At 30.9% G+C, this 16,360-nt stretch overlaps 1 protein-coding gene across 1 annotated transcript; it reads left to right on the top strand.

Moving 5' to 3' along the window:
- The first annotated feature begins 237 nt into the window (after nucleotides 1-237).
- Nucleotides 238-7,669, top strand: LOC107474401 (bifunctional D-cysteine desulfhydrase/1-aminocyclopropane-1-carboxylate deaminase, mitochondrial). Its single transcript, XM_016094026.3, has 10 exons — nucleotides 238-556; nucleotides 661-726; nucleotides 866-1,060; nucleotides 1,674-1,784; nucleotides 2,590-2,681; nucleotides 3,669-3,761; nucleotides 4,084-4,141; nucleotides 4,221-4,334; nucleotides 4,815-4,912; nucleotides 7,054-7,669. Exons 1-10 carry the CDS (start codon nucleotides 314-316, stop codon nucleotides 7,256-7,258), a joined length of 1,275 nt encoding a protein of 424 aa, XP_015949512.1. The 5' UTR covers nucleotides 238-313; the 3' UTR covers nucleotides 7,259-7,669.
- The last annotated feature ends 8,691 nt before the right edge of the window (nucleotides 7,670-16,360 follow it).

The raw sequence follows: 16,360 nt of genomic DNA, 5'->3' as shown, positions 1-16,360 counted from the left end.
TTTAAAATATTAGTAAAATATGTATTTTAAATTTTTAATTCTAATTTTTTTACTATATTTTATTTTTTATTTACATAGGATCGGGTTAATCGGTTCAACCAATGATCCACCAGTTGAACTAATGATCCAGTGACCCAATAGCTTGACCGGTTCGATCACCGGTTCGATTCTGACAACTATGTGCAGGAGGTACTGATTAGCCGTCGGATATAGTTCGGACGCTGATGGTTGGTATAGAATTTTATGTATGAATTGGTATTAATGATGACGTAACGAGAAAACGAGAGCCCTGATGGAGTGAGAGAAGAGAGAGATGTTGTGCATACCCAGCTGCAGCCGATTCATTTCCTGCTCCCAACACAACCACAGCCTTCGTTTTGGTCTTCACCTTCACAAACACCCACTCACGTTGAGCTTCATCCACTGTGGGTCCCACCACCATCAAATGTCAACGTCGTCCTTCGACTTCGACTTCCTCGCCAAAAAGCCTTACACTCCCCCTTCTTGGGCCTCCCACCTCAACCCTTTACCCTCTCATGTCTTCTCTCTTGCCCATGTAACTGAATATTCAAATAATATCATAACGCATCTTTGTTTTAATTCTTTCTTCATCTTTGTTTTCTCCCCTTTTACTGTTTTTGTTATTATTATCTTCGTCAGCGTCCTACGCCAATTCACAGATGGAACCTCCCCAATTTGCCACCAAATACCGAACTCTGGCTCAAGGTTAGATGCTGTTACTATTCATTTCGAAACCCTTGCTTTTTAACTAATAACTGTTTATCTGAGACTGTTTTGATTCATTTCTCGAAATTTTAGTTTCATGATTTGTTGTTGTTGTTGTTGTTGTTTCGCATATACATAGCGGGACGACCTTTCAGGAATGCAACTGAGTGGAAACAAGGTCAGGAAACTGGAATTCTTGATGGCAGATGCTGTGTCGCAAGGCGCTGACTGCATAATCACGATTGGAGGCATTCAGAGCAACCACTGCCGCGCCACTGCGGTGGCGGCCAAATACTTAAACCTTGATTGTTATCTTATACTCCGCACTTCTAAGGTTGGAGAATTTATTTTCCATTTTAATTTAATTTCCTGTTTTTAATATTGGTTATAGAACTAGCACCTTATTTGAACAAATTACCATTTCTGTTGACAATTCTAACTATTAAACATGTAAACTAACTTTGGGTAATTTTATTGAATTAACCTGATTTTTAATGAGTATCAAGTTAGCTTATATCTTTTATTATTAGAATTGTATCAAGTTAGCTTATATCTTTTATTATTAGAATTGTTCAAGCTTGAATCTTTTATGGTAAAAAACACTAATTTATTCACCTTAATTACATTTTGTTTCCTATTATTGATTGGAATATTTGGTGAAGTGGTGAAACCAATGCACAAAATCATAAATGGTTTAAATTGCAGTTGCGGTTACATAGCATTTCTAGCAATTATAGAAAATTGCAAGGAAATGTAGCTGATGGCAGATGTTGCTATGATGCTGTTGTGGAGTGTTGCAACAGCATTATCGTGGCTTTAGTTGCTGTTCAGACTGTAACTTAAAACTACGAAATCATATAAAATTAGGAAAGAGAAAAAAAACTATGGTGATATTTCAAATTAATAGTGAGAAGAAAGAAGGAAAAAAAAAGTCTTGTCAATTTCAGGCCCTTGTCGACCAAGACCCAGGATTGGTAGGCAATCTCCTGGTTGAGCGTTTGGTAGGAGCACATGTTGAACTTATATCAAAAGAAGAGTATGGAAGAATTGGAAGTGTGGTGAGCACACTCTCAGTTTTTGTTTTGTTCTTTCTTAGTTGTTGTACCAATTCATTCACAAGCTACTTTACTCTTAAAACATATTTCACTGCATCCCTTATTTCTTGTATGTTAACTCACTTAATTTGGCATGTGTTTGCTGACATTCATATTATGGTTTTTCATATTCACACCAAGAAAGACATAATGACTTCGAAACCAAGTTTTAAACTTATAATACAACTTCCATGAAGTATGAAAGCTTTCCTTTTGAAGTTTAGCTATTGGCTATTTTTGCTTTGAAATTAGTAAATATCATTATTGAGAAAGCTAAAAGGTGTACCTTCTTCAACATCTATCTTACTTGGTACAAGAATGATCTAGAAATATTTCTCCACCATAATGCAGCAAACTGTTGCTGCTAATGTTGTGCCAGACACTTGGTTTTCATTGTTGTAATATATCTATAGAACGTCATTGCTGAATGCGTTAATTTTTATCTTTTTCCTCTATTTCCATATGTATTTTGCAATAACTGGTTATTGTAAGCTTCTGTGTTTCCCCAAATTTTGGTTTTAGCTGGATTTTCCCCCCTGATTTACATGTTATCTGCTCTCATTCTGCAAATTGTTGCTACAGTCATGCGGCATTAATTAATGAACAATAGTTTCCTGTTCTCTGGTTGATTTGATTTGGCATATTTATTATTTAGGAAGCAACAATTTTTGCTGTTTAGTGCCATTTTTTTATGTCATCTGTGTTTTAATACTTTAGTGTAGATATTGCTAAACAATAACATAATATTTACCATCAAACTGTTTCCTAGACACTCACCAATGTTCTAAAAGAGAAGTTGATAAAGGAAGGGAGAAAGCCATATATTATTCCCGTTGGTGGATCAAACTCTTTAGCAACATGGTGAGTGAGACAAAATCACTAATGTAATTTTCTTTTTCCCTTTTACAATTCCCTTGATCCCAATAAGCTCAATGTATCTTAATGTTCATACATATTAGTTATATTGCATTGCTTTTTGTTTTCTCCATCTGTACACTGAACATTGACCATGTTTACTGTATCTTAAATGAATTCCCTTGCTTAAATTACCTGTTCATGATTTAATATGTCTAGGTAGGTTGTGAATTTAGTCTCCAAAAGCCAATGCATTATCACCTCCTCCTTTTCCCTCCCCACCACCCCCCCAACCCCCTTTCTCTCTCGCTCTTCTCAGATTCTCAGATCATAGTTGAAAAATGATATAATGATAAATATTATTGGAATTTTTGGAGATCCATGCTTAAACTGTTAGGTAATGAAGCTCTCTTACCATTGTCTAAATGGTCTATAACTCTATATCTATTACACCGATAAATTGTTACTTGTCTATTATTTTTAATATAAAGGTATTTTGTAAGAAACTGGGATCTAGGTTAAGTAGAAAAATGAAACAGTGATAGAAGGGCAAGGGAGATGGAGTGACATCGGTGAGATCACCCAATTTCTCAATATTTGTTATTAGTATTTAGTAAAAGGAAGGTATACCAAAATTATTAGGTATTCGAGAGACCTGATTCTTTCCTAAGTCCTACCGTCTGATCTCAACTTTTTCCAGGCCTTTCCCACAACCCTTTATAGTTCCCACCTCTCTCACATAACATAATGCTCACTCTCTCACACATTTTTCAGCTAGGCAAGTTAGTTACCAAACCCCATCCTTGCCTATAGTTCACTCAATTATAGTTAGGTCCCTACTTTCTAATTTGCTTGGTACATAACATATTTCTGTGAAATTGGTGAGTGTCTAAGTGGATTTTAGCTTTGGGCCACATTGACATTGTTTTACAATTTTTTATTTGGATACGTTATTAGTTTATCTTACATTATTATGATTTAATTCTGATTTAGGGGATATATAGAGGCAATTCGGGAAATTGAGCAGCAAATTCAAAGTGAGGCAAATGATATCAAGTTTGATGATATTGTTGTAGCTTGTGGCAGGTTCTAGTCTACTTGATCAGTTTATGTTTTACTAAATTACTTTCCATATATTTCTTCTTAATGGATGCTCTTTTAGATTTCTTTATTAGCAGATTCTAGTTTGCATAATGGAACCAAGCGAAAATAAATTATCTTTCTTGAAAAGAAGTATGAGTTATGTAGTAAATCAAGATCTAGTGATAAATGTTATGTCCGCTATTGGTTTTCACTTTCATAAATGAGAGTGAGTTTTAAGTCGTAACATTGTACATTTTTAATTGAGATATCATCAATGGTTAGATAAGTTTTTCTTCTATTTAACACCTCCTAACATAATTTTCAGTGGAGGCACAATTGCTGGTCTATCATTGGGGTCATCATTGAGTACATTGAAAGCAAGAGTATGTCATCCATCTATGAGATTCAAGTAAATCAGATTATTGGAACCAGCATATATCATTTGTGTGCTCCTCCCTGTAGGTACATGCATTTTCTGTCTGCGATGATCCAGATTACTTCCACAACTTTGTCCAAGGCTTGCTTGATGGACTGAATGCTGGTGTCAACTCAAGAGATATTGTTGACATACTAAACGTGAGTGTTGTGGCAAAATAGAAAGTAAAGACCTATAGGCATGCTATTCCTTGGTCTTGCTGCTGCTGCTTGTTCTTGTGCTCTAGTCACATTAAAGTCCTACAATCCTCCTATATATCTCTAATAAATTGAACGGTAGCCTTGGAGCAACTGTTAAGTTGTCTCATTTTTACCTAAGGTCACAGATTCAAGCTGTGGACCCAGTCATTACTCTTGCCTTAGGTTAGGCTTTCTACATTACATGCATAATGTGGGATGCTAGTTTTCGGGGCTGCCCTTTTTGTTAAAGAAATCTTATATTTGTTGTTGCTTGTTATTGGGGAAAAGAATGATGAGACATCTACATAGCAAGCATGCTTGACTTCTCGTAATGTGCACATGTTTTCTGAATACATAGATTTATCATTTGGAATACTTGCTTGATAATCTATGTTCACACTGCTGTTTCGATTGACAATTAGACTTTAATTATATCTACAGGCCAAGGGTCTTGGTTATGCATTGAACACCTCTGAGGAGCTTAATTTTGTAAGAGAAATTGCTGCAGCTACTGGTGTTGTTCTAGACCCGGTATACAGGTATTATAATAACAGTGCTATATTTGGATTTATTAAAGTGAATGCGACGACCATTTTTTTGGTACGTAGATCAAGTCTCAGTAGTTTTCTCTGCCTTGTTCCCGTAGTTGGCCCAATTAATGAAGCATTATTTGTTTGATTGAAAAATAATATTCTATAAGTAGAACCAATCAACCAGAATGCCATATTTGTACTTCCTCTAGAAATTTCTGGGTTCTGTCATATCAAATTGGTGATGAAGAAAGTGATATTGAAATTGGAATGGATCGTCTCAATTTTTTTTTCTCTCAATTGTTTTGTAAAGTGTGATCCCTCACCATACTCTTGTTAAATGGGACCAAGAGAAAATATGTGAGAGAAGATATTAAATGATAAAAGATCACACTTTACAAAACAATTGCGAGAAAAAAAAAAATTGAAAGAATCCATTCCCATTGAAATTCGATGTTAATTTTTTTTTGGGATCATAGCCTCATAGGACTCAGGCGGCTTAGGCCCATCTTCTGATTATAGCTATACACCATCAGAACTATGAAAATGTCTATGAACCATGAATTTATCAAAATTAGTTTCTATGAAAAGTAACTAAATGGTTCTTGTTAAAAAGCGTTGAACACCATCATTGAATCCTGTTGAATAATTATACCTTTTTGGAATCCTTTGGAAATGGAATTGATTCCTTGTTTGGTACAAAAAAACTGAGGATTGATTTAATTTATAAATCCCATGGATTTACTTTCCATCTAATCTCAAAGCCTCTCATTTTTTTTATAGGATTTTATTAGAATTGAATTGATGTGGTATTTTAAAATGTAAAAAGTCAATTTTACCCTGATCGACACCAGACACCAGGTGACATCCCCAACTGCCTTGGGCTACCTCGTGTGGTGGGTGACAGTCTGGCGGTGTCCAGTGGCACTTCATCAGTGGTGGAAGATTGTGTGATACAAATATATAATTAGAGAGTAACGGATAACACTGTAAAATCTTACCCTCCCTCAATTCAATTCTCATTAGTTTACAATTCAAACATAAAAAATGATTTCCAAATCAATTGAATTCTTATTTTATCAGTTATTTCAAACATGTTATTTGATTTACAATTCAATTCAAATAAAATCAACTCCAGAAAGTTTTGGTTCCAAACATACTTAATATTAAAGAATTGTTTGGTGTTGGATTAGATTAGTTTTCATAAAGTTATTAGGATGAGAACTTTGGGTGGTTTGTATGTGATCCTAGATTTAAAAATGATTGCCACCATTGTACAAAAATTTGTTAGTTTCATAAGCTGTTCTGAATTCAACATATTTATATAATTGATCATATGAAAATTAATCATTTTGAAATAATCAGCTTCTCTCTATAATAAGCTTCAAAATGTTGCTTATGCTTATAAGGTGTTTTACAAATTAAAATCACCAGCCTTTTGTTTTTTTAAAAAGATATTTATACTTATTATTGTGAGGATTGGAATAACTATTGGTGTTTCTCATATTTGCTCTCTTTTGGTCTCGCAATTTTATAAAAAAAGGAAATTCCAAAATGGTTATTGGGGTGAAGTCGAACCTGGTTCTTAGAAGTTCCTTATGCATGCTTTTAACCACTGAACTTAAGTAACCGTTTTTGTATTTATTGAGTTATATAAAAAGTAATAAAGAATGCGACTTGACGGACACGGAGTGCCCGGTAAGGTGCTAGTTATTAAAATCCATTTTCACTATAATGCTGCACGAGACCATTCACGAATAGCTTTCATTTAGGGTTTAGTTGTGAGTTAGTGTTTTGAAGGGAAAGGGAGAATAAGGTTAGATATGTAGTGTTAAAGTTTGAACTTTTACACTACAAACCTTTTCATCTCCTTCCCTTCAAAATCTCAACTCAAACAAAGGGGAGGAATGAAAGGTTTTAGCTTGTTACAAAACATGCATGTTCAAGGTACCAAGTTTGCTGCTATTTATTCAACACTTCATTTCTTATTTCCTTGGCCTGTACCTTAATATCAGTAGTACAAATTCCAAACATATGGAAAAAATAAAAATCTAAACAGAAATGTAAACCTAGTCAGATAACATACATTCAATGTTGCATATTTTACTTAAAACTTCTTATTTGGTTGTTGTGACTTGTAACACTTTCAGTGGGAAGGCTGCATATGGATTGCTGAAAGATATGTCTGAGAATTCAAAGAAATGGGAAGGGAGGAAGATCCTCTTCATTCACACCGGCGGCCTCCTTGGATTGTACGACAAGGTCGATCAGATGGCTTCTTTGGTGGGCAATTGGCGTCGAATGGATGTTGCTGAATCTGTTCCTAGGCAGGATGGTATTGGGAAAATGTTCTAGAAAAAAGAAAATTAGAAAAACTAGGATTGCTTTCATTGGATTTGGATTCTCTAAATTTTGAATTTCACTTTAAAAGGTAAAGTGTGATTTCTTACCATTTATTTTATAGGTGGGATCAAGAAAAAATATGAGAGTGAAATCATTTAAGGGTGAGAAATCACATTTTACTCTCTAAAGTGAAAATTCAAAATTTAGAGGATCCAAATTCGCTTTCATTATTTTTTTTGTAATAACTGTATTGCGCACACTGAAAGCTGCCATACGGTATAATAACGTTCTCCAAAACAGTGTCAATATTACCAATGATCATGATTCTTGTAATCATGTGTGCTGTTCTTTAGATTGGAGTTTGGAATGTACCACTTAAATGCCTCAATATAGCAATGTATTGTTTCTGTTTTGTTTGTAACATTCAGCAGATTTGGGGACTAATTTGATCTTCAGGATTACATTCCCATCCTCTCCTTAATACATGATAATATTAAAGATTAGGAGAATGCTACACATTCATGTAACCAAGTTGACACCAAAAAATTTTAATACCATTAAAGGAAACGTAAAATACACGTGTCCAACACACACAAAATTGCTCTTGCCCTTCTGTCTTCTTCTCACGCTAGTTTACGCACGGAGCGTCTTCTTCTTCTTCGCGTTCTTCCTTCTCCTCCTTCTCCTCCTTTTTCGCGTTCCTTCTTCACGTGTTTTTTCCTTATCGTCATTTTTTTGTTGTTGTTGCTACTGCTGTATTTTTTTTTGTCTTTTCCTCCTTCTCTCTCTAGTGAAGAAGCAGTAGAAGGTGAGAAAAAAGAGTTTTGAATAGTGCAGAATGAACCGAACACAGTACTCATAGTGAACCAAACACAATACAATTGTATAGTATTGAGTGAACGAACTCTGAATGTTAAACTCTAAACCCTAAACCTTGAATCCTAATCCTACCGTAAACCCTAAACTCCTAAAACCCTGAACCCTGAACCCTAAACTCTAGACCCTTAAACCTTAAACCCTCAACCATGAACATGGTGAACCGAAATTAATACACGGAGCAAATCGAAAGTTTGAAACACACTGAACCTCTGTACACTGAACCTTGGACCCATAAACCCTAAACCCTAAAACCCTAAACCCTGAAACCCTATCGTAATTCTTTTGTTGTTGTTACTGCTGTATTTTTTTGTCGTTTCCTCCTTCTCTCTCTGGTGAAGAAGCAGTAGAAGGTGAAGAAGAAGAGTTTTGAATAGTGCAGAATGAACCGAACACAGTACTCATGGTGAACCGAACACAAAACTCATGGTGAACCGAACATAGTACTCATGGTGAACCGAACACAATACAATTGTATAGTAGTGAGTGAACGAAACATAATCCATTATATAAAATCAAATTCAAACAGCTTTCTGTAGAATGAACCGAATACAGTACTCATGATAAACTGAACACAGTACTCATGGTGAAACAATTGTATAGTACTGAGTGAATGAAACATAATCCATTATATAAAAATTAAATTCAAATAACTCTGCCTACAATTTACATATTATCAATTCAATTCAATTCAATTCAGTACACTTCCGTCCATTTAATTCAATTCAAATTAGCAATTGCATTCCATTCAATTCGATTCAAAATTGAATAATCCAAACTTTGTCAGTTTGATTCGTTTCAGAATAGTAATCCAAATTGCTCTCCTAATTTGAAGTTGAGTCATTTATTGTTTCGATTCAGAAGTGCAGATCGAAGAAAAAAACGAAGAAGAATAAGAAGAAGATAAATGCAACGTAACCAGGTCGAAATAAGAAAATGAGAAGATGAACGCAACCAGAGGAAAACAACGAAGGCAATGCAGATCAATAAGGAAGAACGCGAGCAGAGAAGAAGAAGGAGGAGGTTTACGTTGCAGCAGAAGGTTTACATTGAGCAAAGCTTTATATTGCAGCACGTTATATGTAGCGCGTGTATGACAAACAAGTGAGGAGTAGGAGATGCGCGTGTGAAGAAAATTACTTGGTTAACAACCATATAAAAAATACATGGATGCAGAGTTTTTCTGTAAAGATTAATATTCAAAATAATTCTTAAAAGATTAAACTTAAGTTTTTAATAGATAAGATATTTTAAAGTAGTTTCTTAAATTTATAATTAAAGTTAGGTTAATTTTTTTGTCAATTAAATGATATATAGTATAAATTATTTGAAATATGTTATCATCAAATAGAAAAATCAATTTAATTTACTATTATATATTTTAGAGACTAATTTAAGGTATTTCATTTTTTAAGGCTCAACTGATACAGAATTTTTTATAGATCATTTAGATCATTATCCTCAAGTATTACACTCTTGCACCCTCTATTTCCTAAACATACCCCCTTTTTAAAATAAAATACAGTACCTTCCCCCGAGAGAGAAAGATTCTATAATGCTTTCCGTCTATTTCTATAACAAGCCCTTTCCCTCTATAAAAAGTAGGAAATATTTTCGCCCTTTCCCCTCTATAAAAAGTAGGAAATGTTTACGGTGGAAAAGAGTAACCATTATATTCGGTTTTTATCTATTTTTTTAATCATAAGGCGATTTCTATAATTCTATGTATTAAAAAAAATATTTTAGTTCCTAACAATTATTTTAAAGCAATACGATTCTTTTGTTAAAAAAAGCGTTAAATAGTAATAAAAATTAATATTATAGGATTTTTATTGTAATTTGTGAGAATTTAAAATTCTACAAAGTTTTTGTCTTCAATAAGATCAACTATTATCATTATTATTATCATTTTTTTCGTCACCATTATAATTTCTATTTCTATTATTTTAATTACACAATTATATCTTATCATTATTATTATCTCCTCTACTACCGTCAACATCGAGAGTAACCCCATTAACATCATCATTCTCTTCTCTCATATTTTGTGCGATACTATTTTTCATTTTTAAAAGATTTTTCTATTGTAATTACTTTTTCTTCTTGTGATATCACTTTTAATAACGGTTCTTCTCTATTTAACCACAATAAGTAAAAGAATTTTTAAAAATAAACTTATTAGTAGTTTGTGGAGAACTTAAAACCAAACAAATTACAAATAAAATTCCTACAAAATTAATTTATATTATTATTTAATGAATTTTTAACAGAAAAGTATTATTCTAAAGTAATTTTATTAGAGGTCGCAATGTCTTTTTTTTAAGATAAAAATTATCTTGTCCTTCGAAAAAATAAACAGCAACGGAATTGGGGTTCATTTTTTCGATATGTATATTGTGTGTGTTAGGCTTTGTTATGGAAATTCGAGGTGCTAGACCTGAATGTAGTGACTGTTTTTTTTTTTTTGAAATATAGGCAGAAGAAACCAGGCTGTCCGTTTTTTTGTTAGTGAAAATAGGTACACAAATCCAAGGGTCCGATTTGTGCGGGAGAAAAAAATTTGAATTTGGCTGTAGGTAATCGGACTGTTCGATTTGAATGTGGTTTATTTTTTCTATTTCTGGGAGAGAAAATTGGACTGTCCGATTTATTTATTATTATATATTTTTTGAATGTGTCAATAGAAATCGGACCAACCAATTTGTTTTATATATGTATGTGCAACTCGTACCGAGTTGGCAGATCTCTCTTCTTCTTCTTCTCCTTCTTCTTCCCTCAGCCCTCTAGAACTATGCTTTTTGTTAGTGCTTGAAAAAAAATACAATAAAGTTCATGTTCATATGAGAAAAAATAGATAATAGAGCCATATTAAAAGTATATTATTTTGGTCAGATTTCGTTATAAATATCTGAAGGAGTGAATTTTATTTGTGAAAATTCGTTAGATATTATTTTTCTATTCACAATCTCATTTGAAGAAGTAAAAGGTGTGATTTGTGAAAAGATAAATTCTGAAATGTCAAGGAGAATATCATGTATTTTATACAGATATCCTACATCGGTATTTGGTGAATTTGTTCAATTTCAAACCAAATATGTAACTGATGAAACGAGTTTGCAAGAGATGTTTTTAATGTATATTAAAAGTCGCTCTCTGATGTTGTTCGTTGAGTGGTATATTGAGTTCGAACAATTTGAAGTTGACCGAAATATTGAACGGGAAGATTACAATAGTGACAGTGAGGAAGAGTTTGAAAGCAATTACAAGATTGTTGGTTCAGACAGAAACGAAGATCAAACTGACCACACTATGGAGGCAAATGTAAAAGAAGTCGCAAATACACTAGCAAACCAACTTTCGTTTGAGGAGCTACTTTTTATGCGTGCTTTGGATTTAGAGGTCATGCATGCTCCAGAATTTTCTGAATATATGAATGTTGGTACGTAATTGCCTATATTTATACAAACTACAAAGGATTAAAATTTTGTTATAATTTATATTGTCGATGGATTAATTAGTTACGTGACATGTAAAAATATAATTAATTAGCATTTGTTATGTCTTTATTTGGTTAAATTTAAGATAATAATCTCTTTTATATAATTATTTATTTGGTTAAATATTAATTAATATTTATTTATGTGTTTATATTTTTATTTGGTTAAAATTGAGATAATTATTTGATGTAAATTTTATTTATATTAATATTGATGTAGAGAGTATTAATTTTGTATATAAATATTTATTTATATTAGTATTAATATTAATATTAATATAGTGAATGTTATTAGCATTTATGTACGTAGGCTTGATGTTTTTATATTAATATTAATATCTTTGATATGAATATTCTTTATGGGAATATTTATATATAACTTTAATATAAGTTCATATTGATTTATTTATGATTTATAAGTTATAGGTTGATTTTATTTTTAATTTCACTTATTAAATATTTATTATATGGCTGTTGTTGTGTAGTAGAAATTTTTATTGTGGCGGATGGTAAATTTGCCGTGAGAATGAAATTCAGTTTTAGAGAAACTGTAATTATGACGATGAAAGATTATACTATCCGTAGAGGTGTAAACTACCGGGTGTATGAGTCGAAACCATTGACATTTTATGCCTAGTGTACATAGTATAGGTTAAGTTGTGATTAGCTGATCAGGGTTAAGATGATCCGCAGAAAGTATTGTTGGGTTATAAGAAGGTATAATGGTAGTCGAGCCACCATTTCTCAGAATCATTCGAAGTTGAATTCAAATACAATGGCACAAGTAATAAAACCATTGGTAGAGGCTGACCCCTCTATAAAAGTAAATTCAGTTATTGTAAAAGTGCAGTCGAAGTTCAGTTACACCATCCGTAACACCATACCACATAGAATCTTATACTTAAGTCATAAGACATAGGTGGTGAGGTATTACGACTTCTAAAAGCAAAATTATATATATAAATATAGTTGAAAAAGTTGTATATCTAGGAGCCTTTGAAAAAAGTTTAAAGCAAAATCGTTAAATCGAAAAGCGCAACACTCACATCAACGTTAATGGTAAACAAAGCAAGATAAGAGTAAAGCAACACTTAAATATATCTAACATAAGAAGAGAGTTCCAAGATACAGATAACTAAACTCATGACTCGGCTCGCGAAGATAAACCAATCAGAGCACATAAGTATATATACATATATATAAGAGAACCCAAAAAACACCCAAAATACAAAGTTTACAGAATATGTTTCTCCAAAATAATCTCTAAGAAAAAGTTAATACATCATATATATAAGTAGTGGAGATAAGAGTATCTACATATGAACAACATAACCAAAAGTAAAGTCCCAAATACAAAAAAAAGTTGTTGCTGTAAGAAGCTTCCATCATGCCTCAGTGAGGTGCCTCATGTCCTGCATCTGAAAATCACAAAATATGTATGGGGTGAGAACCAGAGGTTCTCAGTATGTAACAGTGTCCACATCTCTAACATATAATGTCCTGAAAAAGTCGAAAGCAATCCTAGAACTTCTGACATATAATTTGAACTTATAACATAACTAAACCATAAATAAATTAGGAAACTAACTAAGGATCTTTATTCTATCTAATACTCCCTTTTCCAACTCTTTTGAACCTCCCAACTGCCACTAGAATTATTTGTTTCAAACACAATTATTACATACAAGAAATCACAATTAGGATTCAAATACAGCAGATAAACAGGTAGCAAGTAGTTTATGAAATCAATTAGGCATTTCAAACAAAGCACACCAAATCAACACATAGATGCATATGATGCATGACTGTCCTATGACTGATGAGTCTCATCTGTCAGTTATAGAGCCAATCCGATAAGTCCTGGTAGCTAACTGTTGTCCATTATACTGTCCCTCTATCGTGCATTCCCAAAACTCAATTCATAAATATTCATAGAGAAAGTATAGGGAGCTAATGGAGTATCTATACAATGTGTACAATAGGGTACATGGATGTTCGATTCAATATCCCTGGTAGCCGGATGGTTATTCTGGATAGTATTGGTGTATTGTGTTTGAGAAATTAGTAGTATTTTACTTTGGATGCTCATTTTTTAACTCATATTGGGCCAAATAAATAGTCCATTGTACACATTGTACAAATACTCCATTGATTCTCTAGCAGAATTCATATTCATAATCATATAACACACACCGGTGTATATCCACGGAGGCGAGCTCACCGAAAATGTCTAAATATCCGGCCATACTTACGGTATAGAGTCAGAAGAATATCGAGCCACTATATTTTTTGGTATTTATTTTCTATTACCTTTCTTTATTTTTTAAGTTTATATTGTATTTTATTTAAAATTTATTCCAAAATAATTTCTAATTTGTTCTTATACCTTAGAAGTATTTTCAGAATCAATTTAAGTTCTTTTAAGCTTTCAAAAATAATTTTAAATAAAAAATTCTAATCTCAAGCTAATATATTGCATTGCTCAAACTAAAAACTTGATATTTTTTTATGAGTAAACTACTAAAAAAATATAAAAAAATTTGTACTCTTGACAAACATAACCCTTAAATATATAAATGATAAATAAGTTCCTAAATAATTTGAAAATTTAATAAAAATAATAAAAAAAATTATATTTTTTATAAGTAGTAAAATAAATTTTTATATTTAACAAATAATTTGTACATTTAATTTAAATTTTTGTAACTATATTTGAATAATTATTTAAAAGAAAAAGAATTTAATCTCTAGATTTTTTTTATTTGTAAAAAAATCGCTCATTCATAATAACTTTTTTTAAAAAATAATCACTAGTCATAAAATTATCATAAAGGTAAAAAGAATTTTCAAATAATGTTTGTAAAAAGTTCATTTGTCGGTTATATAGTCAACCTAACAAGTCCTGATAGCTAACTATTATCCATTGTACTGTCCTTCTGTCGTGCATTCCCAAAATTCAATTCATAAATATTCACAATAATCATATAACACATATCAGTGTATATCCACGGGGGCGAACTCACCAAAAAGTCTAAATGTCCGACTATACTTACAGGATAAAGTCAAAAAAGTATCGAGCCACTATATTTTTTAGTATTTATCTTCTATTATCTTTTCTTTATTTTTTAAGTTTATATTGTGTTTTATTTAAAATTTATTCCAAAATAATTTTTAATTTGTTCTTATACTTTAGAAGTATTTTCAGAATCAATTTAAGTTCTTTTAAGCTCTCAAAAACAATTTTTAATAAAAAATTTTAATCTCACGCTATTGCTCAAACTAAAAACTTGATATTTTTTATGAGTAAACTATTAAAAAAGTATAAAAAAATTTGTATTGTTGACAAACATAACCCTTAAATATACAAATGATAAATAAGTTCCTAAATAATTTAAAAATTTAATAAAATAATAAAAAAAGTTATATTTTTTATAAGTAGTAAAATAAATTTTTATATTTAACAAATAATTTGTGCATTTAATTTAAATTTTTGTAACTATATATTTGAATAAAAAAAGAATTTAATTTCTAGATTTTTTTATTTGTAAAAAAAATCGATCATTCATAATAATTTTCTTAAAAAAATAATCACTAGTCATAAAATTATCATAAAGATAAAAAAAATTTTCAAATAATGTTTGTAAAAAGTTTATCTGTCGGTTCTATAGCCAACCTGAGAGGTCCTGGTATCTAATCATTGTCTATTGTACTGCCTCTGTTGCACATTCCCAAAACTCAATTCATAAATATTCATAATCATATAACACACATCGGTGTATATCCACGAGAGTGAGCTCATCGAAAAGGTCTAAGTGTCCGACCATACTTACGGCATAAGGTCAGAAGAGTATCGAGCCACTATATTTCTTGGTATTTATTTTCTACTACCTTTTCTTTATTTTTTAAGTTTATATTGTGTTTTATTTAAAATTTATTCCAAAATAATTTCTAATTTATTTTTATACCTTAGAGAAGTATTTTCAGAATCAATTTAAGTCCTTTTAAGCTCTCAAAAACAATTTTAAATAAAAAATTCTAATCTCACGCTAATATATTGCATTGCTCAAACTAAAGACTTGATATTTTTTTATGAGTAAACTATTAAAAAATATAAAAAAAATTGTCCTGTTGACAAACATAACCCTTAAATATACAAATGATAAATAAGTTCCTAAATAATTTGAAAATTTAATAAAAATAATAAAAAATGATATTTTTTATAAGTAGTAAAATAAATTTTTATATTTAACAAATAATTTATGCATTTAATTTAAATTTTTGTAACTATATTTAAATAATTATTTAAAAGGTACATATAAAAAATAGAAAAAGAATTTAAATTTTAGATTTTTTTTTATTTGTAAAAACAATCGATCATTCATAATAATTTTTTAAAAAAATAATCACTAGTCATACAATTATCATAAAGATAAAAAGAATTTTTAAATAATATTTGTAAAAAGTTCATCAAAATATGATTTTTAATTTTTTTAGAATATATATTTAATATATAATTATTTTATTACATTTTAAAATATTTTAAAACGTTTATTTATTATTCATATCTTTTGAAAATTTTTTAGTCAAAATATAAAATTTTGGATGCCATCTTTGTAAGTTATAATTTTAGTACTTTATTTATCTCTTCTTTTTCTAATTCGCATCTTTTAGATTGTATTTAGAATGAAGATTATTAAGAGACAAAAATAAGAAGATAGAAATTGAGAGGATAAAGATTAAAT

Source organism: Arachis duranensis, chromosome 2, assembly GCF_000817695.3.
Source record: "Arachis duranensis cultivar V14167 chromosome 2, aradu.V14167.gnm2.J7QH, whole genome shotgun sequence".
NCBI lineage: Eukaryota > Viridiplantae > Streptophyta > Magnoliopsida > Fabales > Fabaceae > Arachis > Arachis duranensis.
Note: the sequence above shows the minus strand (reverse complement) of the source record. Positions and strands in the feature narration are given on the sequence as shown.